This window comes from Aythya ferina (genome assembly GCF_964211825.1).
Source record: "Aythya ferina genome assembly, chromosome: 4".
Classification (NCBI taxonomy): Eukaryota; Metazoa; Chordata; class Aves; order Anseriformes; family Anatidae; genus Aythya; species Aythya ferina.
Window position 1 is genome coordinate 44182920 of NC_140300.1, and position 25254 is coordinate 44208173.

The 25254-nt window shown below is 35.9% G+C and overlaps 1 protein-coding gene across 3 annotated transcripts in view; it reads right to left on the bottom strand.

The window, feature by feature from the left end:
- LRBA (LPS responsive beige-like anchor protein) overlaps window positions 1-25254 on the bottom strand; it is a 390502-nt gene that overhangs the window by 230874 nt on the left and 134374 nt on the right. For all 3 annotated transcript variants that reach the window (XM_084516786.1, XM_084516785.1, XM_084516787.1), the window contains exon 37: window positions 628-794. In XM_084516786.1, coding sequence (XP_084372912.1) covers window positions 628-794 — 167 coding nt within the window. The remainder of the gene's footprint in view (window positions 1-627; window positions 795-25254) is intronic.

Sequence of the window (25254 nt, forward strand, 5' to 3'; positions counted from 1 at the left end):
CACAAGGACTTGAATTCATATTTTAGATTTGCAAGTGAAACTTTAACTTGTTTAGCACAAGTCACAGCTAAACAGCTATCATCATAATCAAGGCACATACCGAGAATTCCAACAAGATAATAGATTTTGTGGTATTGTTTTCACCTTGAAATTACTAATACAGAACTCATAGTTTCCCTCTAATTTAAAAAGGTGTTCATTTATTTATTGATTTATTTTTGTTTGGTATAAAAGTAAACAAGTAACACACTACATCGTGGTTCAACCTTGCACTACACAATGCACCATGAAGAAAGCTAGAAAAATATCGACTTGTTAAAATTATTTTTCAAATATATGATAGTGGTAGAATTGGAAATTCAAAATCAATTCTATCACATCACCATACCAAAAATTTAAAGCCATGAGAGAATCACTTTTTTTTTTTTTTTTTTTACTGTTCTAACAAACAGTAGCTTTCCAACTTCCACTTATACTAAAGAAGACATGTTAATTTTACCTTTTATCATTTTCTTTAAAAAATAATAAAAAATTACCCTTAAATTTGTCCATAAGACATTAATTCAAAATCATCTGATTACAGCTGAGCATATCCCAATTCTAAAAAATATTTTTAAAATGATTTACCTCGACACAGAGCTTCCCCAGGCTCCATGCTTGTCTGTCAGGATGTTGATAATTTTCTGTATTAGTTGAGTTGCAGTCACTTGGTCTCGGTACTTAGCTGCTGTTATCAAATGATGACACATTTTTTCTTCTTCCCGTTTGTCAGCAGAATACTGGGCACACAGTGACTAAGAAAAAAATAAAAACTTTACTACTTTGCATTTTAATTATACCACCTGTAGGAACTTTAGGCACATAACAGTTGATCACTTCTAAAAAACACTTAGAGAGTTAAGAATAAACCCCATTTTACAGATTTGAGAATTGAGGCATTACGCAGCTGCCCACAGTAAATCAGTTCATAGAGTCAAGCAGAGCATTTTGGTTTGTCATCAATTCTTTAACCTTACACACTCAAGATTTGGAAAACGGGTTAGTGTCCTGATTGCATAATAAAATACATAGGCGCAACCACTTCTATTTTACTACAAAGTGAATAGTAAACAGAGAAGCAAGTTTCAGAATCATGAATGCCAGCTAGCTGTCTACTTCACTTCCAGAACTGTCCACTGGATTTGCGTAGCCAACCATTTGTTATTATTTATATGAATATAAAACTATAAAAGCTATGGAGAAAATCTGCATATCTTCAGCTGGGCAGGAGACTAAACGCATACAAAGACTGAATTGTCTTCACCAGATGGCTTCCTTACATAGGAAGGAATATGTCCAGCGTATTAGCAGGCCAGCAAAGGAAAGCTTTTTTTTTTTTTTTTTTTTAAATCTGTACTACACCTGTTGTATAAGTATATTCTATCTTCCAAGGCACTCAGAACTTAAAACTAACAAATAAGAACTGAAAGGCATACATATAAACAGAAAGCAAAACCACAGAAGATTCTTCGTTATTCTATCATTTCGTGTTTTTTTTCTTGATCTTCTGAAAATGTGTCTATTAACAGAGAACTCAAAAAATGGACACCAAATTTAGATCCTCCCCTCATCAAACCACTGTACGTGAAGACACAGAACAAATTCAAATACTGGTAAGGAAACAATAAAAGCTTTTCCCCACTTCAGCACGCCCTGTTTCTAATTTCAGTTTTCATCTGGCAATTCCACAGATCACATATGCCAGACAAAGCATTTCAGCCTTTGTCAATGATTGGATTACTCTATGATCTAGTTAGTAGAATGGACACAAATGTCTGCCTAACAACAAAAAAAATTGCTGCTTCTTTGTGAAGCACAGCTGATGCAGACACTGGTACAATTATTGCTTAGGGCTTAGATAACAGCACAGTATCATAACAATTTTTATGTTTAAAACAGTAGCAATGCTCTTTCTATATAAATCTATCTATACAAAATATCTAATAGAAAATTTTTGCAAATAAGAAAACAGGTTATAGATTTTATTTGTATATATATATATATATATATATATCAAAATAGGTTCAGTCATCTAAAATGAGGGAAAGGAAGAAATGTGGAAAAAACACACGTGAAATAAAATTTGTGATCGTGTAGATTTTCACAGACATTAAATTTAAAAAAGTACCAACAGATGAACACATTTGAGACCTATTTTAACAATTCTAATATATTTACACATTTTCTCCTAATTTTTCCCATAGCTCAGAGCAATGCTCACCTGATGAACAGACATCCAGAAAGAGTGAAGAATAAGCAGCTGACTTTCCAAGTCAATGAGACATCAAAAATTGGCTTTTGTACTCACATGTGAAGCACTCTGCCACCCCTCTTCACAAAAACATAAGATGGCTAAATCATAACCTACACTAAACAAGATTTTTCTAGCCCTTTATAAATACACCTGTCTTTTCCAATACATCAAAATCTATTTTGCACCCATGATGATTCTGAGTTCTTTTCAGCACTTTGTAAATGTTTGATAAGCTGTTATTTTTAAGTTGCTTGAAAGGGCAGAATTCTAAAAACAAGTGTATAAGGTAAGCTAAGTAGTAAAATGTTTTAAAGTGCTCTTTAATGGATCCTCCTTTACAATTTGAACAGCAACTTTTCATATCTGACATAAAATCCATAGATATAAATCACATTAGAGGGTTATTCTTTCCCCATTATCAATCTCTGTCTCTTTATGGAACATTAAAGTCACATTTGACCTTAAAACATGATAAAATGGAAATCAAACTAGAATGTTTTGTAAAAGATATAATGAACTTGTACCTCTTTATAAAAAAAAAAAAAAAAAAAAGGTCTCTTTACAATGTAATTTTTAACACATTGTTCATTAAATACTGAAGATTTTCAGAGTGTAGGTGTGACATTTAAATGAAGGAAAAATGGCATTTTGTTGTCCTGACAACTTCCATGAAAACAGAATCTGTCTGTTACGAAACTGAGATGTATAGGACTCCACTTTTCAGCAAATTAATTATGAACAAAAATTTGCAACTAACCCCAGAACTGAGAGATTCCCATGCGCAACAGTCTCTTCGAATTACAACATTACTCCAGGAGGGACTCTTAATCACTGCACACACTTTACCATGAAAGTATTTTGCAAACAAGAACAGGGAGAAGCCACGTTTCTATCAGATACCGGCAGGTGCATACGCATAGTTACTAACATTAAGAAAGTTCTGCAAGAACGTTGGTTTAACGTCATCTCTTCCTAAAACATCCTTTGGCTTTCCTGTAAGGCACAACCCTAAAATTTTACTAGTATAGAAAAATTACTATTTAGTGAATTTTAAACCCCAGTTTTCACTGGGAAGTTCACTGGGTGTTGTTAACCTACTCTGTCATTTGCGTGGTCTACTCTGTCAGAGTTCTCCTTTTCCCAATATCCTTTAATGGACCTCTTTGGTCATGCAGGTGACTCGTTAATTTACAGGTGACTTGTTAATTGTTCAGTAGTTCTCACCCGATAAAAAATGACCAATCTTCAGAAAAAGACAAGATCTTTTTCTCTCTCTCTTTCAGCCGCAAATAATTATTAACGTAAGAGAAAAAGACGGTGGCTCCACTGCAGAAGACAGAGAGATCCATCCCAAAAGGAGCCAGTCACACTGGACTGTTTTAAAAGCACTAAAAGTCTCCCTGTTTCTCTGTTGTATTTTTCAATTTTCCAGATGCCTCCAGGTTCATCTTATCAGCATAAAATACCAGGCATTAAATACCAGGACATCAAGTGGTATATGATAATACTTCACACTAAATCCCAACTATTCTATTTATGTAAAACAGAAGTTCAGCTTGAATTCTGTTTGTGCACAAGCTCAAAAACTGATTTGTACAGTTTTATTTCTGTTATTATTTGGTTTCTTGCACTTGCAGTATACATCCTGTTATGCTTGAATACAGTTTTACAATTAGATACACAATTACATGCAAAGGAATTGGCAAACCCTCCTTCCATTACTGGTTTGGCCTACATAATTTTTGTTACGTGTTTGGGAAAGTACAATTGCAAAAGTACTGTGGAGTAATTGCACAGTCACACTCACGATGAAACAAAAATGTTGAAAGGAGAAAAATATATATTCATATATCCACTCCACAGGTTATCTACCAAAAAAAGTCTAATTAAAGTGGTAAGTGGGGCATGTTTATGAAGCAGAATCCTTTGATATGACACGGAGCAGGGGGGAGACCCTTGGTTCCCCACCCTTCACCCAGGATAGAAGAAAAACCTTTTCCTTTGTCATTATCACAGGGAGGAAGAGAGATATTTTTTTCCCACTCTCCTGTTCCCCCCTTGAACTAGGCTGCAGGCTATTTGAACACGTAGGTTATCTGCAGATTTGTTTTTGAGGAACAGTAATTCTAAAGGGGCACAAGGTCATCCAAAGGCAAGTTTCAGATACAAAAATACACTTATTTTGTATGCAGACTACTACAATATAAACTAAACAAGATGAATTATCATATTCTGCCTCTCTGTATTACACTGAAAAGGAGGAGTAATCTAGTGTTTTTTGAACTGTTTTATCTTTGATCTTTATAAAAATGTCAAATAAAGCTAAAAGTAAAAGATTTCCTCTGCATGGTAACATTTGCATGTACAACTTCACAGTCTCAAAATTACAACACGATGCTTTCTGCAAACTATCTGTAAGTTTAATGGTGTGTGTGTGTTTTTAAATCAATATTGCACTGTTTTTTTTTTATTTTTATTCATCAGCTCAGATCACTGAACACTTTGACATATGCCAGTTCCTTTGTCTAATTTGGCTAAAAGCTACTTGCTTTGTGAACAACCCATCTCTGTGGGTGTCATTTCAGAGGAAAAGTCATCCATAAGATAACACATAGCCTTGCCACTAATGCAAATTCCCTACAAATAAGGATATTTCAGTAAATGAAGGAGCTCCTCAATCCTCTGCTTTCCAAGATCTTTGCACTTGACCTCTGGCCTGAAGTTTAAAGTCTGGACTAAAAATGCTACCCAGGGAAATCTTACAAAGACTCCTGAATAAGACTTAGAAAAATGAAAGCTTAAAACCTCAACAGCAAACAAAAGTCAACCAATGACAACGTCTGACAGCCACCGTCAATTCTGAAGTGATGCCTCTGTCATCCAACGACTCAAAGTATTGATTTCTCTCAGCATGAAAAAAGCTTAAGCCAATGAAATAGATATAGCATCATCCCCCCGATAATAGCCATCAAGGTTAACACCAGCAGAACACTTATCAAAATATCTCTTCTATTTCTTCTTGTTTTAATGGACTGAACACAATGCAATGGCTTCTCATCTCAGCAACCTATAGTCTTCCAAACCTCATTTATCCACTTTTCCAGCCTCTTATCTGATTTGCAGATTAAAAAGAATCTGAATCTAAATCAATTGCTTCTAATATAAATGTGCAACAAAACAAAACAGAAATTTAAAATGTGTTTTTGTAGACATTCCTGGGAACATGCCAGACGTTCCGGGTGGAGAGAAAAAACAACAACAAAAAACCCCACACGTTTAAAAATTTCCAAGACAGGAAAAAATGCTGTTATGCTGTTGATTAGATCATACCAAACAAACTGGTAACACTATGGTCACGACCAGAAGAAAAAAAAAAAAAAAAGAAAAAACCTACCACAGTCAGTTAATTTGGGTTAGTGATTAGAGAGAAAGGCAAGGATCTCAAGAGACATCTGGTTTTAATCTGCACTGAGTCAACAGCTTTATTTTTTACCTTTAAGTCTCACAGTATTAAGCTTTAGAAAACCCAGCTAAACACTAAGCAACAGCACTTTTATCAAAGATTGCATCTTTCAAATTAACCCTATTTAGCAGAGTAGGTAAAGGAACTGAACTAACAAGACAACTGGATGTAAATATAACTAACAATATATAAATAGTAAAGAACAGAAATAAATAACATCAGTTTTCTTCTGCAGTACCATATACCTTTCCCTTACTTTGTTTCTTATTTTTTAATTTTGATTCTCGACTAATTGCCTATTACTTCTGCAACAGGCACACCCTTGAATCAGAGTCAAAGACTTCACACAAACAAGTACGAGATCCTACTCCTTGCTACGAGCTATATATGCCTTACATTATGTCAATATTCTAACTCTCTAAGCATCACTGCTAACCATTTTCATGAACAATACACCAAGAGAAATGTTCCTTTTTAACCCAAGAAGCCAGTTCTTATTGTATATATGCCCAAATGCTTTGCATGCAAATCTCAAAGCACACACTACGGCACTTTCCCCTCTCTCATTTGCAAATCCAGTTTATGTCTGCAGTCTCTTCATGCTATTCTTGTTTAAAATAGGCCAAGATGCTAAAATCATTACTCCTGGGCATTACCTCTGAGATCCCTTGGGTCTTCATCTTCCAGGCACAATGTATTTGTCAAGCTAGAAATAATCAATGCTATGCTCTAGAAAATATAAAGCTCAGCATTTCTGCATAGGTGGGTCTGTGGTCTCAGATCAGATGTTTAGCAAAGAACGAGTCATTGATGATCTGCAAAGAGTTTAAACTGTTTCCAACCACCACACTGAATCAACTTTGTGACACTACCCTCATCAAGGAGTTTAGTACTATATTCACTGAACTTCTACTCTGACACAACACATGAATCCGATCCATGAAAAAATTCTGGAACTAAAAAAAAAAGTCATTTTTTAAGGAATATCCAGACTGTGCAACAAATAAGAAATATTTACATGATTTAAGACTTAACTACATATTCTTAGTGAGGGTTAAATTATGGTTGCACTGCTCTGATTTTTGAAAACTGCTGGATACTTGGTTTTGCAGGCTTTTCATATCGTAATTTCTATACAACTTAAGTTTTAAAAAAGGGGAGGGTGTGGAGGAGACCTTTTTCTAATCATGTGAAAGTAGACATATATGTCTCAAGGTGGGCCAAATACAAAGACTTGTATCACTTAATCAAAGCAAAGCATTATTAGCTTGTTACCTTGTCTGCAGCCAGTAAGTAAAGATACCTGAGCCATCATTCTCTTAACAGCCATAAGAGAAATACAATACTTAGTTACAGACTCCAAGGATGCAGGGGAGACTGGCCTAGGGAAAATCCCAAACCTACTCTCCGTACTCGCCAGCTTTTCTTTCTGTTCAAACTAAAGCTCCGAAATGTCCTTATTCACCAACTGCCACCACAACCTCTCCAATTGCCTTGCTCTACTGAGACACAATGAGGACCTTTATTATCTGTAAGGCAGGTAATAAAGTAGCCCAGCAATTTTGGCCCCAAATATTTACTGCTCAAGGATTCAGATTTCCAGACATCCTTCCGCTACCGTAGTTCTTTTACAACTTGCAGCACCAAGTCTTGGCACAGGAGCGATGCTTGAACAGGCACGTGCAGTTCAGAAAGCACACTTAAGCCTTAAATGAAGTCTCTAAGAACAGAGGACAGATAACACTGAGTATTTTTGAACAGCGTCACTTATTAATTAAAAAGCTCTTAAAGGTTCTACATAAAGAGTGATAATTTCACAAGTTGTGTGTTGGACAGATTCAGAATCAGTTTTCATAAGGAGGGCAAAAGGTAAATTCCTGACAGTGAGGAAATTTTACTACCCCAAAGCATGGAAAAATTGGAAATTTTGAAAAATAGAAATAAAGAGAGGCGAGATTTTTAAATGATTTACGTTGAAAAGCTTTTTCCTTCCATTCTTTCCCAAAACAAGAAAAGTAATTATTCTAGTCAACCTCTGAGGCCACAAAGAACAAAAAAAAAAAACAACGATCCAGACAGATTAATCCAAGTAACAAGATAAACCGAAAGATATTTTGGAGCCTTACTACAAAATACCTCGTGCAATTTTGATTCATAAATGTGGCTTTGGCCTCTGGCTTTAAGAGAGTGAAAGCTGTCCACACAAGATAAAATTATTTTGCTTCTATAGCTATCAAACATACAGCTATAAATATTTAGCTATACTAGAATTTAATACAACTTACGTTAATTGTCTCAATTCTTACCTTACAGGAAAGTGTGTTCTTATATAGGGCTCATGAGCAAAGAACAAAGAAACCATATTAATCTGAGGTAACAAGACATTTAGGCATAAGTTTCCTATCTTGCCATGACTGCTTACAGGCCAATGACAAGTACATCTCTAATAAAGAGTCAGTACTTTGAATATCAAGTTAGTTTTAGACCTGACTGGACTCCTTACGATGTCAATTCTGGTGCTAAATAAGAAGAAAAAATAAGTATTTGTAGTATACGTTTCTATTAATTTTTTCTGATGACAGAATCTGATTTCTCTGACAACAGAATCCAAGGAACGTTCTGAAGGTATTTTACTCTAAATGCTAGTTTAGTACTCACTAGACGATAAGGGAAAAAAAAGGGAGAAATGCCATCAGCACACAATAAAATCAAGGTATACACAAGGTGATTGTGGTAGATCACATATTCTGCAGTAGTGACAGAAGGAGCTTTAAAAGTATTCTGTTGCATATTTGGCAAACCTTTTGTAGGACCTCATCTACAAAACATTAAGAAATGCACATGAACTCGTGACCCAAAAAGTAACCTATCTGTCCTTCACCAGCTTCTAAAATGCTTGCCCCAAGAGCTAATTTAGTGGACTAGATTTCTGACAGTTCAGGACCTTTCCCTCACACAGGAGAATGATCACCTTGAGTAGCACATATCCTTGAGCAACACTGCTAAGTAGGACAAACACGTTTGCTGGCAAAGCTTTTCCCCTTCAACACACAGGAAAAAAATAAATAGTTTCTGCCATTAAGTTACTGCACCTTCATCTGTATCTGCAGAAACATTTTAATTAGTCATTAAGTGTTAAGGACTTATTTTGTAAGAGGAATTTCAAATGGTTATCAGAGCATCCGTGGGGAAAAAAATGAAGGATTATAGAGGATTTTATTCAGAAGTCTAATTAAAAATAAAAAGTTCAGTGCTGTTGAACAATCCTCAAGACCCTCACTTTCACTCCAAACTTATTCCTCACGTTATGGCAAGCTAAGACTTCTTAAAAATTTATTTTTTCAATGACTGATTATTTTAAAAGCCGAACATTTTGATTAAGATGATGCAATTGCAAAGATCAAAAAAAAAAAAAATCCAGAACCAAATGAGAGGGATGATTAAACATGGTATTTTATAGCAGTTATTCTTTAGAATCGTTCCCAGCCATTTACCTTGGAAACATGTTAAACAGTCACAATCCCAGCTTCAGCTTAACCTCTGCCTTAACTTAAAACTTCCTGTCAGAATTCCTATAGCATCAAACCATAAAAAGTAAATTATTTCAACTTTTTTTTTCCTTTGCTTTTTTTTCAGTAGTCTGTCTTTTATATTTCATTCCTACTAGCATAGGAGTTTGAATGATGTTTTTTACTTTGTGATTTGTTCTGCATTTATGTAACACAATTTTGGATGTTCAGAAGAGAATGAGATAGGTATGAATAGGTTTGTTTTTCAATTAACATTTTATTCATAAAAAGTTCTACCACCCTTGAAAGGTTGACATAGCTGGCTCTAAAAATTGTTGGGAGATGGTAATTTAATTTCTCATTAAAACTAATGTGTGATTTTTATTATCCATAAAAAGACAGCACCTTAAATATTCAGACTATTCAGAATGTGAGATGGCAGTATACTCTGATTTAATGTACAGCATTCTAAGTTAAAAACATCCACTCATACAACTCTAGAACCTTATACTGAACAATATGGAACAAGGGACTACAAATACTCCATAAGAATTGCTTTAAAATTTATGTTTTCTTGTTCACTTGGTTTAAGTGAGAAGACTGCAGTGATGCAAGAGTCAGTATTTTAAGTGCCACAGACGTTACCTTCAGAAAAAGTACTATGAAGCACTATGTGGTTTCTACGGAAAATATCCTTTGTTTTCACTGTTAAAAAAATACTGAATTAATACCCCATAAACATACTCATTTATGTAAGAAGAACATAGATCCATTTATCTTTATTTCCCATTTCATTATTAAACAAAAGAACTTGCAAAACCTTCTATTCCAAGGGTCTGATGTTCTTGTCAAGTTCTATTTTTGGCTTTGTTTCAGTTTAGCTAGTGAAGGGTTTTTCCCTTTGTTTCACCTTCTCCCTATCTTCCCTCCCTCCCCACCCTCCACCCCCCAAAAAAATAAAAACTGTGAAGAAAAAAATAAAAACTTTTGAAAAAATAAAATGCCTGTGAAGGCATTTTAATACTGGCCCTGGATAATAGTATCAGCATTTGTTACAAACAGCTGAACTCATTGGACATCGCTGAAATCACACAAGACAGATTACACAGTACAACTGTGCAAATCCTCCTTAACTACATTTCATCAATTGACTTTAATTCAATGTAAAACAGTAAACTTTAAACATAACAGTTCAAGTAGGGAGCAAAACCAGCAACATAGGATAAAAAAGCAACACCAATAATGAGGAATTTTAAAGCAAGAATCTGGAATTTGATTTGAATTTGTTTGCTCGTTAATATTATAGGTACTGAAAGAAAGTACAGTGACTAATCAAAATCACCAGCTTCCACCAAGCATGCAAAAAAAAAAAAAAGAAAAAAACTACTGACATTATTTAAAATGTTTTATATAAAACACATGTGAATTACTGAACATACCAAAAAGCCACGTAACAGCATTTTTTATGCACTTTAACAGTTTCTGTTACACTCCAGCCAATAATCTAGTTCTGACTAATTTTAATAGATCAAGTCAATAAGTAGCTTCAAACAACTGCCATTTAAAATTTTTCTGAGAAACACTCCGTCCTCCTCTGCCACTGACCATACGAAATTGCCTTGCAAAACTGTATTGGTTCAATGCCAAGATGGGTGATGCTGTCTTCAAGGCTATCAACGACTGCTTAGAAATGAAATATGTGGAGTTTCTAGCAGGCGGTGTAAGAAAAAATAAGCAACAATATTTCAGAAGTCAGAATATCCAACTTCCTCTTCTGTAAATGTTAGACATGCTCAGGACTAATGATACAGGCATTAGCGTAAGCTAATATAGTTGTATATCAACTTACAGGTGTCTGTGGGTGCCATATGTGAGGTTCTGCCAGGGCTGAAGGCCTGTACAAAGCCAGCCAAGAGTGTCCCTATCCCACTGGTGGCAACAGAAAGACTGCCCCACAGGCTGGCCAGAGGCCATGGTGCAAGTCCTACTGGTGCCCCACCACCTTGCCATGGGTTCCCTGATCCTCCCAGACCACCAGTCACAAGGTAGGCAGGCTTCCTAGCCTCAGGCTGGCCCTGCCCTATGGCAAGGGGTCATAGCCAGTGGGCCATGGCTGCCATCCGCTGAGGTTGCCCTTCTCTTTGTGGTTGATGGTAGATAGGGACAGTTGATAAGGCCCCACTTTGGCAGCCATGGTACTGTAGTGGGTGCCCAACTTACCCGCTCTGCAGGGCACTGCCAGATCTCATGGCACCCTGACAGAGTATTATAAACCTCCAATCCCACGTTATGACAAAATTGTTTTCATAATTTCCAAGTATTCTCTAAAACACTAATAACCCGTACAATAATTTAGTGTTTTGCTCACTTTGTCTGTCACCTCTACAAAATGTTTCTCAGACAAGAATTATTGTTAACCACTAACGATGGAATCTCAAATTGTTCTGTGGGCAACACACAATTCAGGATAGTTTTTATGAGATTTTAAAACTCATGTTTCTGTGAAAACAGACGTAAAAAAAAGTAAGGAAGTATGAACAAAGTATGATCATCTCAAAATCTATTATAGAAACATAAAATCATAGAATATCCTGAGTTGGAAGAGACCCATAAGGATCATCAAGTCCAACTCCTGGCTCCACACAGGACCACCCAAAAATCAGACCCTATGTCTGAGAGCATTGTTCAAATGCTTCTTGAAATCCAGCAGGCCCAGCGCTGTGACACCAAGGCTGGGCAGCCTGTCCCAGCGCCCAACCACCCTCATGGTGAAGAACCTTTTCCAAACATCCAACCTGACCCTCCCCTGTCCCAGCTCCATGCCGTTCCCTTGGGTCCTGTCACTGTCCCCAGAGAGCAGAGCTCAGCGCCTGCCCCTCCGCTCCCCTCATGAGGGAGCTGCAGGCCGCCATGAGGCCTCCCCTCAGCCTGCTCTGCTCTGGGCTGAACAAAAGAAGGGACTTCAGCCACTCCTCATACGTCTTGCCCCATTACCATAGGCCTCCTTTGGAAGCTCTCTAGCAGTTCTGTGTCCTTCTTATATTGCAGTACCCAAAACTGCACACAGTGCTCGAGGTGAGGCCGCATTAGCGCAGAGCGGAGTGAGACAACCGCTTCCCTTGACCAGTTCGCCATGTGGTGCCTGACGCACCCCAGGGTACAGTTGGCACTTCTGGCTGCCAGGGCACACTGTTGACTCAGCTTACCATCAACCCTCAGATGCCTTTCCACAGGGCTGCTCTTCTGCCTCTCATCCCCTAGTCCATATGCATAGCAGGGCTACCCCATCCCAGGTGCAAAATCTGGTACTTGTTCTTTTTAAGCTTCCTGCCGCTGGCAATTGCCCAGCCCTCTAGTCCGAGAGATCTCTCTGCAAGGCCTCTCTGCTCTCAAGGGAGTCAACAACTCCTTCCAAGTTAGTATCATCAGCAAACTTTACTAAATACACTTTTTGATTCTGTCATCCAGACCATTTATAAAAACATTAAAGAAAATTGGCCCTAAAAGGGAGCCCTGTGGAACCCCACTACTGACTGGCCACCAGGCTTATATAACCCCATTTACTATAACCCTCTGAGCTCAACCCATCAATCGTTTAACCATTGCATTATGTGCTTGACTAGCTGAATGCTGGACACTTTGTCCAGAAGGATACTGTGAGAAACAATATCAAAAGCCTTGATGAAATCCAAAAAGATTACATCAGTTATTATTTATGATGCCATAACCTTGGCATCACTACTTTGACCCATAATTTACTTCAAAGAATTTTTGACAAAAAACAGTTTCTTGACACTAAGGCACTAAGAAAAAAAAAAGTATGATATCCAAAGCACTTGGACTGCTCATCTTTATAGTCACTATCATCTCCTTCCAAGCTCTATTTCCAAGAAACAGCCATTTATTTATTTATTTATTTATTTTAGAATGCCAGAGATCTTTGAACACACGTTTTTTTTTAAAAAAAGTAAATGAACAAAAGAACTGTAGACAAATAAGGTGGAAAAAGTTGGGAAGGAGAAGGAGTGGTGAGGAAAGTATCAGGAAACCTATATTGTTCCCTATGCTAAACAGAATAGCAAGGACAATTTGTTCTTCTAAACGGTAAGACTCATTAAGAATTGACTCTGACACTTCCAGTAGGACTTCAGATTAACAGTGAAATCCAGCAGTCTCTCGAAGTCACTTGGCATCTTCCCTAACACAGTGATCATCCAAAGACTGACTTAACTGACAGAGCTTCCTTTTCATAATCTAAGACCATCTCTATACAACAGGATTGGCTCATTTTTTTTTCCTGTACAGTTGAAAGTGGAAAATCAGTAGGTGGACTCTTTCTGTAAACATTTCCATAAAATAATCAGAAGGGGGGGGGGGGAGGGGGGAACAGATTTTCAAAAAAATCTATTGTAGTCATTTCCATATAAAAATCTAACAGGAAAGTTAAGATGAAAAGCTTAAGTGCCTATCCCATTCCCCTGTTCTGCAATGTGAAAAGACTTGTCAGTTGCTATTAAGAATTTGGATTAGCGTTGTTTCCTTTCCTGGAAATCTGTTTAGGTCTACTCAGAAATAAAAGGCTACTGTTATAAAAAGTTAACAGGAATACTGTCCAACAGCGCTTTACAGTTTTCTACCATGTTCCCCACTGGATCCCAGGCTGACTTCAAGCATTATGTATCTATCGTACGATAAAGATGTTTTTACAATTTATTTACAAAATCCTTCTTCAAACAATTACTGTTTCTACAGCTATCACTCACAGAAGTATTTATTTCAGCAAAACAACAACATTTTGTATTCAGAACAGAGTATTATCAATGAAAGGATGAAACTTGCATTGGAATAAGAAATATTGACTCAGGAGGAACTATTACAATAGATGTGATATTTTCCACTACTTTCTCAATAATATTCCAATAAATGAATGAGGAAAAAATAACCTATGTGACTGAGAAATAAAAGTAACTTTGAAAACCTTTATTTTAAATGCCTTCAAACTGTACTGGTGAGCTTAACTAAATGTTTCAGTATCTTCACGTGAAACATAAATTACTTTCCACATTGCCAACAAAGTTGTTTTTCATAAGCCACCTTTCATGAACATCGAAAAATAAACCTATTTGAATCAAACTTTCTCTTGCCTAAGTAAATGAGAAGACTGCTTTAACTACAAAATGAGAACATGCATACTACTTTTTGTTTGGAAGCAAGCTAACAACAAGTGTATCTATACGTTACGTAGTCAAGAAGCCATAGGTCAATGCAAGAGTTAAGTAGTCAGTAACATCTATAGGTCAGGGATGCTATGGCTTTTAGGCACATCCAAACCTGTTCTGGGGTTGCAAATAAATCTATCATGAAGATACTTGCTCTCTCTTTTATGGAAATATCAGCGTGTAAGCAGTTGGAATAAATCCTCCAGTTAAAAAGCGAACTTTATTTTTTAAAGCTGGTAAGGTTCAGGATATTCAAAATAAAATATAGTGGAAGACATGCACATAAATATATTCAGCTACATACAGTATTTCAATGGGTCAGTAAAAGAAAGCATATTGCAAGTACGCAAACGTATGTGGTACATTTTCATATATACAGCTACAGAATAAGATTGCTTCATAGATTCACTTCTAAATTTTCATTTCAACCATTACCCATTATCAAAAAGGGAAATTTTTAGAAGTAGCACAAACAGTAACGTCTTAATACCTGTATGCACTAGTTTACTATAGTAAGCTATAGTAAATTCAGATCTGCAGAGGTTTCACATGAAATCCAGCTGTAGCCAACTGGGATGGTTTCAGCCCAACAGCCTGAACTCAGGTCAGTCATAAGGAGTATTTGTAGCTCAAGTGCTTTTGCCAGGAAAAGGAAACAACTGAACATGCAGAATTGAACTAAAATACAAGGAAAGTATCGTGATTCCTGCTACAAACACGCTTCTCACAAAAAAAAAAATACAAACAAGTGAAATTGTATTTGAGAGAATATCCAAAGCCACTGCCAAAAGACTGTCAAATATATCTGGGCTACAAATGACAATACGTTGGATCAAAAGTTAACACCCATTTAGCAAGCAGATGCATATTTCATCCTTAATGGAGGCCTGAAAAGAAGAGTTCACTTTATTCTGGATGCAGGTATCAAAGCAGATCTCACAAAGCAACATAGGCGCATCATCTAAGGATCTTTTTCACATTAAGAATCCTATTAGAAGGAAAACACTAAAAGGTAATTGAATTTCCCTCAGTTATCTTCATCTCTGTCAGCTCCTGCTACAATAACTTACTCTCCAGAGCAGAGATAACTCAATTCTGTCCAGCAAGCATATGTTATGAATCTCCAAAGCAAACTTGTCTAAATCATTCTGGTCTTCTATCAAGGTTGGCTGTGGATATGAACTCTGACAGAAAGCAAACAAATTTATTTTTATCTTTTCAATAATTCACTTCCCTGTGCCTTGATGGAAGAATCCAAAGACATAAATGCTTCCAGTAATTCTGGAATTATAAAGACTGGTTGAAAATGTTTTATCTGTAACTTAACGTTATTATAAACTGTTTGATTCACCATTCTGTTTTAGCAGAAACAAAGAAGAGCGTCACAGTACTTTCAGGTTCCTGTAGGTATACAAAAACTCGAACTATCATGTCATGTTGCATTCATATTTTTTCAGAAGTGTTTTGACATTTATATTTTTATACTCAATGCAAATATTAATTTTACAAATAACAAAAGTATACCTCAAATTTTTATTACATGAAAGCTCTTTAAACATCTGTAAGTGCAAATTATCTAATGATGGAAGCAAACTACTTTGATTTAAAAAGTCATTAAGCCCTTAGTAAAGTATAGTCACTTATCTAGGTCAACTTCACCAAAGAACAGCAAAACAAAGCGGCCAAAAGAAAGGTAAATGACAAGAATAAGAAAAGCTAATTCCAGAAGAAGAGACGAGAAAATAATATTAAGGTTTTAGTCCAATTTTAACACTAGCTGTATAATTCCTGTCAGTTCATTCTGGTTTCAGGTTGTTGAACAGATAAGTTAAAATAAATAAATAATCTCAAGAATGAATGAATAATAAATAAGTGACAAAAGTTTGCTGTTGACACTAAGTTATTCAGAGTTGTAAAATCACGAAGGAGCTGTGAGGAACTGGAAAAAGACCTTGAAAGATCAAGCCATCATAGGAACAAAACACAGGAACTTCTTTGTAGATAAAAGAAATTTAGAAGACAATCTGAATTTAGATATAAAACAATGGGGTTTGAGTTCACCTCTATCTTCACTCCTACTTTTTGCCGTAATGAGATTTCAGTATAACGAGAGAGAATTTTATGAAAACATAGGCTTTGTCTGGGATAATAAGCAAACATGCAGGAATTAAATAAAAAAATAGGAACCGCTAAGAAAAGGTAACACCACCAAAAACAATGTGCATTTATAAATTCCTGGTGTGTCCACATCTAGAATGCTGTGTGCAGTTTTGCGTCTTCCATCAGAAAATACAACAGAACTAAAAACATTTTGGAAGGTTCCAGAATTGGAATCACTGCTACAGATGAAATAACGATGTAAAAGTAGGAATTTTTCATGACTGTGAAGAAAAGGACTCAGGAGGGATAGGAGAATCCTGTTAAATCATGGTATAAAGGACCCTTTCTAAGGGAACCTTTGTGAATGAGTTATAGTTCATTACAAGATTGTCACCAGGAAAACAGCAGGCTGAAGAGAGGGCAAGTGCATGCTGAGAAGGTAGCATGTGAAAGTTTCCCAGGTTCTGGTAAACTCTAGGGACTTGCAATCTTGTTGTATCTGCAAAATCTCATCAATTCATAATACCATAGATCTGCTGAATCTGTACACCACGACTACCACACACTAGAACCAGCAGCAGATTGTGTTACTCAAACAGATCCAAGAGGGATACTCTGCTCTGTACAGATAACATTACAGGTGTGTGTATACATACATACATATATATTCATCATATATGTATGAGGAAGCAAAGAACCCTCTGCAGGACTTTCTGAGCTTCATCCCAGAAGCCATTGGCCACCACTAAAACCCTTCATTTACACTTGTTGCACTACACAGCTGAAGATAGCTTCCCAACTGTTGCTCCAACCGTAAATGTCCAAGCAATGGGGTTGTGTGAAGTCATGAACTATTAACAGCAAATGCTTTATTCTATTAACATCAACACTGTAATGAACAGAAGGTGTCCAAAAAATTTTGGTTTGTCTGTGTCCCCTCCAACTCCAGTCCCTACCAGAGAAAAGGTATTTTACAACACAAGCATGAAACTAAGATGCCAGTACAATTTGTGGTTAACTCAGTGAGACTCTTTGCTGCAGAGTATTGTGACAATTAAGGCTATGTGAATTTACCATGCAAATGAAGGAATGATCCCTTAAGGGGTACTGTGCAAGAATTTCTGGCACCATAAGAATCTGAAGTCCCCGAACTGCAGAACTGTGAGAGTGTAGTCAGGGAAAACGTTACTATGCTTGCCATTTTAATAAATTCGTCCCTAAGTATCCACTGTTTGAGATAGGATGATAAGCTCAACTGAGTGTGATTATTCTTACTCATTCATATTCCAGTAGGAATTAATCTTCCAACAGACACAAAGTGGAACTACTAGGATGATCTAGAATATGCAGACACCATATTATAAAAAAAAAAAAAAAAAAAGAGTAAAACTCTTATTTTATGAAAATGAAGTGAAATGTGATAAACAGTAGATTCAAAAAAATTAGAAGAGCTACAGAAAAAAAAAGTATTGAAGCCAAAAGATAATCATCATATAATAACATATCATATCGTATATAACCATATAATAAGAAATTAGATAAAGGTTACAGTTTAACAGAATACACAGGTACAACCTACCAGTTGGAATACTGAGAAAAAACACCTTCATGTGTTCAGACCCTGAAAATCTCTGTGACCTTGTCAGCACCAGCATCAGAATTGTTTTAACACAACATCTTTCTCACTTAGGTCAAACCTATCTATGAGAAAGTACATCGGAGAGATGAATACTGTCATCAGTGTTTTTTCTTGAAAGCTGAACAACCCCTAACATTGTTCTTAAAGAAGCACATAAGTAATGCAAGTTACCTTTGGACAAAAATTTTAGAAGAAAATTTCCAATCAATAACTGTTGTTCCTATCCAACAATAGGACACTTGCTTAGTCAATGTTAGAAATTGACACTACGTACAAAATCTCTTACTTCAGTCAGAGCATTTTAGAATCACTGCCTTGCATAAGTTTCCACGAAAGTCTGTACATAAATAATAAATAAGGTAAACACTACTGATTTATTTTTCATGAATAGGTGAGAACGACAACATTTCTGATGGGAACACATAATTTGAAGCAAAAATTTCTTGGCTAGCTAGCTTAGCTTTTAGATCATGAACATAAAAAGATGCAGCCAAACATAGAAATAGTTTTTATGGACAGCACAAAAACCTGTATAAAAAGATACAATATTTGAGGTTCAAAGGAAATGTATGCCTCCCATCAAAAGGCTTTTGAAAAGACCAAAAAAAAGCTGCAATAGTTAAACTGCAGAGAAAGTAAGACTGTAAGAAAATGTTATTCTTCAAGAAGCCTGGTCAAACAAGGGTAATAGAAAAATGTGTCAACTATGGCACATTAGGTTTAAGAACAAAATTAAGCCAGCCAAAAGAGCTGGAGGAATACTTGTGAAAAGGCATAAATGACACTAATAAGTTATTTTTCAAACAAATCAGGAAAACTAAGGTGCTAAGGTGTCTGTAGATCTAATAGATGATCAAAGGATAAAAAGAGCTCTTGGAACACAAGACCACCACAGAGAAGTGCTAGTAGAGAAGTTATAAAAGACAACTAGCAAGTGACCAACTGTCATTTGCTAGACAATATTCACTCAGGTGATCTACAAGAACTTCGGGATGAAAGCAGCTGAGCCATTAGCTACAGCATTCTTGTACGGATTGCCTTAGTGCCAGAAGAATGAAATGTGCCAAATGGACTCCAGAGGACAGCAGGAAACTAAATGGCAAGAACTCTGAAATTTGTAAGATACAAATAAGTAGATGTGTTTAAAAAAAAAAAAAAAAAAAAAAAAAAAAAAAAAAAGAAATAAACACACTGGCAAGAGTCTTGATGGCTATTGCAAAGGGAAGTCATGCTTCATTAGATTTCCTTGAATGAGTCACTGGGGATGCAGACAAGAAAGATCCAGTTTATGAAGTCCACTGTTTGAATGCCAAGAAGATATTTAAAGAAAGTCAAGAAGCCATAGAGTAAGAAGGAACACCCCTGTGTGGATAAAAATTAATTAAAACACAGGAAACAGGCTTAAAATAAGAATAGTCTTTGAAGTGGAGGGAAATCACCAGTCAATCCCACTGTGTTATTAAACATATTTAGACATGACTGGAGTCAAATTCTCCTGGTAGTTCTCCATCATTTAGGGTAGTGAGAAAAAAACACAAACAAAAAATGCTGACTGGGGGATAAGACAGTAGGTGAAATCCATCCAAATCTTTGTGCCAAGTGTGATCCCTGCCATCTGGGTAAAACCAGGGAAGCATCCCTATATAATTGCACTGTTCTTACACTTGTCCCTAGGTACATACGATTTGATGCTGATAAAAACAGGATACTGAGTTTGATGGACTTTTGGCCTAACCCAGTATAGATATTCTTACGTCTCAGCATACAATTTATCTGTACAGAAGAAGAACTTTATTATGTAGATGAATAAAAAAGGCATGGTATTTCCAAGTGGATTGTGTTAACATTGTAAGTGACTTTGGATTTTGACTCAAAACGAAGTTCAAGCCACTCAAAGATACCACCATCTAAAAAGATGTTCATTTGCGTATTTGAGCAATTGCCATCACAAGACAGTTTTCACAAATAATTATCTGTGATGAGTGGAACTGACATACACAAATCTTGCACATATTAATGAGAGCAGACGTTCATAATTCTGTACTTATTTCCTAACACATCACCTCTTAAAAGTAGCTCATTAAGTCAACTGTTGTGGAAGATGTATTCCACAGTATATATATAAAATATTTTACTATTTTGGGGGAGTTTTATTAAGTAGCAAGCTTGAAATTGAGCTGTGTTACTTAAAATTGGTAATTAAAGAGCAAAAACAACAAATGGAAACCACTGCTAAACAACAAGACTTGTAGATCATGTTTCATTAAGCTTTCCAGCGTGAAGGAGAGTAGATTAATTAAACTCAGTGATAATCTCTAGTGAAAATAATCAGCTGTAACAATACTTACACAAGGGGATACAAAGTTTCTAAAACAAAGCAAAGTCAATCATTAGCAGGAAGTGGGAAATAAGTAGATGTATTAAATACGTAAAAGCAACAAAAAAGCTCAAACCTCATACAGTTAGGATCATAAAAGAATGAGCAGAAAACACTCATAACCATACCACATTCCTGAATATTTTTCAAATTACGTTGAATATATAAATGAAACAACACATTATAAATGTGAAATAATCTTGACATGATACTGCTAAACAATTACAAAGCAATAAACTTAATTTGCATCAGAAAAACTAGAACAGGAAATTATAATATGAAATACCTACAGCTAGTAGGTCTACTTTGTATCTATATTCAACAGATTTTAAAGGCCAATAAGTATTTTTGTTGAATTCAATTCCCCCTTTTTTAAGAGTAAACATAACAGTTAAATATATGTAATTCACAGAATCACAATTATTTAATTACTTCTATCTACTCTTTTGTTTCCATATACACTTTCTATTTAATCTTTTAAAACATCAAGAAAAATAGATACTTTGCAATTCCTATAAAAACTGAACAGCCTGTTAAGTACTAACAGAAGAATGAACCATAGCAGTTTTCTCCTGCTTAGCTGAATACCGAACTTGTACATTTGTAATGCTCATTTTTAGCAGTAAAATATCATGATCAAGTCTAATTTTTCAAAGAAATCTGGTTCTCTCTTCAATTTTTGGCATAATTTGTCAAAAATATCCAAAAAAGGTAATGAAAATAACATTACATTGTTTCATCAGAAAAGTTTATAGGAGGTTCCAAAATAAAATTTCTGTTTTAAGCTTGCCCAGAAACAAAAATATTATATCTTTCGTAGCTCTTAGACATGTTGTTTTTGTTGTATTTTGATTTAAATGTGTGATATAACAAAAAAGATGTGTCAGCATTCTAGTGCAAGTTTTCATTCCTTTTTCTCCCATTGCTTAGTAAAGCAGTGCATAAGAGAAACCACAAGTTTTCATTCCTTCTTTCATAACCAAGCCATACTTTATTCCCACAGTTCCCAGAGCAAAGGGGAGATGTTATAATGTTCAAGCACAAAGTGAATTCTCATTTCACTATTTTTTGACTCATGAAACAAGAACTCCAAACAATTCCCACCTCAGGAACATAAGAAATTTAATTTTCCAGTTTGGGACTTGTCAACACATTGTAGCAGTACAAAACTAGTTAATCCTTCAATGGAAGAAAAAAACTCTTCCATGCTCAGCACTGAAGAGTTTCCAGTTTTTACAGTAATTTAAAAAATGTGTTTAGAAATCGAAGAAAAAAATTATTTCTTCTACCAAAAGATGGTGGTATAACGCCTGACCTACCCAATGCACAAGGTAGCATTTATTTAAAAATGTAATTTTGCGATAGAATTAAGCCCTTACATAAAATACGTGTAAAGCCGTATTTTTGTGCAAAGATACACTGAACTTCCATAAGATTGCAAAAATAAAATATGACAATACAAAGGACTATAACTTTTGGTTACATTACTACAGGTAGCCTACAACTTGCACTATCCATTATCTCCTTAAGTTCTTTAAAGATTAATTGCTGATAACCCACCCTACTAGACAAAATACCAATTGAAAGTATTCCAAACTATTTTTTCCATTAAACAAGGTCATTGCCATTAAGTGTGTTGAATAAGGCTTTGTATAAAACAACATTGCAAGAGTCACAAAAAGGTTATTTGATGCATGAGCTCTGTAACAAAATAGCCTTTATTTAAAAACACTGGAAAATTATACAGAGAATAGAGATCCAGTCAAGGGTTAGAACTTTCTTTCCCACAGTTAACTATCATCTACAGAAATTAGGAAGACGCCAACTACCTTTTCGTAATTCTTTCAAGGGCTCTAAAACATTCTCTTTGACTTTGGGATTTTCTGCTGCAACTGATTTGCAATACTTCCTAGCTACTTCCTCTGATACTAATCAACATTAAATGTTAGTCAGAGTTTAGTTACACCAAAGGGAAAAAGGTTCAAAATACAGAAGACTGTCAATCAACTCAACCACTGATTTTTTTTTCTTGGCAGGAAATAGAAGAGCTACAACCAAGTCACTAGCAGAACACTTGCCAAGCCTTGTATCTTACCTCTGTCAAGGCAATACTTGTATTAACATTGAGATTCTTCTCTCAGCATGAGCCATAAAATAAAACATTCAGTTTATTACAGCTAAACCACAGCCTATAAATTGATACTGAATAAGAATTAAAACTATGAGGAAGTCTAACTCTTCCGCATGAAAAAACATAACTGAACGGAAAAGGGCAACAAATTCTACAGCAGCTGGAAATGCTAGATTTAATTATTGAAGAGAAATCATGCAGAGAAGTTAGCTGCCTAGCATGATTTATAGCAAATGCAAAGGGAGAGCCATGTGAAATTCTCAGTTAATCAACAGAAACGGCCAATAACAAGAATGCCAGCACTTTTTATTTCTAGGTATGATGAAAATTTGAAAAAGTACAACTAAAAAGCCCAGAGAATGACAACACCAGACCAAATTTTAAAATGGCACTTTGAGGAGGTAGGTTACTTTGAAAATTATGGAAGCAGTTCAATTTTACAGCAAAAAAAATGATTCTGTCAGGAACCAAGGGAAGAATCCTTGTGTTTTAGATAATTTCCAGAAAACTGTATTGTGCTATTCAATGCTTCTCTATACACGCAATATGTAGCAATATGGATGGTTCAGTGTAGCAACTCCCACCATCACCCCCATTTTCTAATTCCTTCGTGTAAATCTTTGAGGGGAAAAAAAAGACATTGCTGGAACTCATCAAAAATGGACAAGAACTGAGATGTTATATCACAGGTTTGGGTCAAAATTCACTAGCACTATCCGATAGCAAATTAAACCTCTATCAGAAAGATGAAACTTTATGATGCTTGAATATGCCAGACCTAAAACACTTGCAAGTTTACATATTTAAAATTCTATAAATATGTATATTCGAACACACATACATGAAGAGATTTATATAAGACAGGATGCATATCCAAGACAATGGGCGCTCTCGTCATAAATTATAAAATAAAGTCAATTACAGCACAAAATTCCCTCCCCCTCCTCACACCAAATCCAATTATTCTCTTAGGCCCAACTCTGCAGCAGCCTGCACACATAATCTAAAGACAGTGCAAATCACCAGATTTTTCAAGGTCATTTATAGAAAGCATGCTAGGTGGTAACATGAAAGCAGCTGTTAGAATTCAGGCATAAACAAGTTCCTCTTCAGGTCTTTCAGCTCTACCAAAACTCAGGGTGAGATTTTTATAAATGCCTAAGAGACCTGTGCATAAATATGACAGGGACGCTGGGCAAAATGTAAGGTTTTAAGTGTTACAAGGTTATAAGTTGCATTAGGAATGCTTACATTTCCACATGCAATGTAAAAATAAGTGCTTCACTGCCACCTCACTAGAGAAATGTGTCCAATATTGCTTCATCAAGCTTGTCTGAGGTTTAATCGTACTGTAAAACTGTAAGTATCTCAGCTTTTTCTGTAGCCTCATATGGCTCATATGTAGCCATAGCTCATATGTTCATAGATGGAACTACCTATAGAGGTAACAGTGAAAACATAGGTGAGGGATCAGGGGAAAAAAAAAGGACATAAGACGGACTGTATTCAACCATAGAAGACCTATCCTTCAACTCCAAAATACTGTCTATTTTGTCTTTTTTTTTTTTTTTTGCAACAGCTTTTACGTTTCAGGCTTAGAAAAAAAAGATAGTATTATAACTTATTTGATCATAATCCTCTATGGTACTTATATTATCTTCTATTAAAAAGGCATGATCAGGAACTCAAGACAAGGACTTTTTTTTTTTTTTTTTTTTGTCTTCGTGCAGACTGCTGAGTCATAATGTGGAGCCCACCAAAAAGGGCAAGAAATTGCATCTTCCTAGAGAGGAGCTAATCACCTCCTGTTTGAAAAAGTTTCTGGCATGAAGGACTGCAGAGGCAAAGGAGACATGTAGATCAAGGGAGTCCGCAACACAAACAGAGAGACTCCTGACAGAAGGAACACAAAAACAGCCAAGATGGCAGACGCCTTCCCACCAGAGACAGAAGTAGATGTGCAGATTTTGCTGCTCCTCAAGACACTTCAAGTTCCTTAAAAAGAAAGATTTGCCTTGAAGAGACATAGGGAGGAAAGATTTCTTTTCAAAGCTTTTCAAAGTTTAAATCTATCTGCTTCAGGTACTCAGAGTTTCCTGTATCTAAAGTGACAACAGAAACTGGAACAGTATGCCAAAAAAAATCTCACTCTTCTGGTACCCTACTTCACAGAAAGGGCATAGACATTTTTCTGTCAACGTTCTCGTCCCCCCACATGGGATCACAGTGAAGAAAGGCCCCATCAGATCTCATGCGGCAAAGTGAACATGCCCTATTTGCTGCTGCTTCTCTCCTCCTGGCTCTGAATTGACCAGTGAACACTTCTCCATGCATTTTTGGCAAGAAAACATCCCCTCTCAGCCCTGTGCAACTTCTAAAATGGCACATAACATACTTCGTTACATCATATTTCCAAAGTGGACTTGTTCAGCTAAGGACTGCCTCTCCTTTGAGGAAGAGCTTCTTATTTTCCTAGTTTGTTCCTTCCTTCTACACGGATCATCCTTTCCCCATTTATGGTTA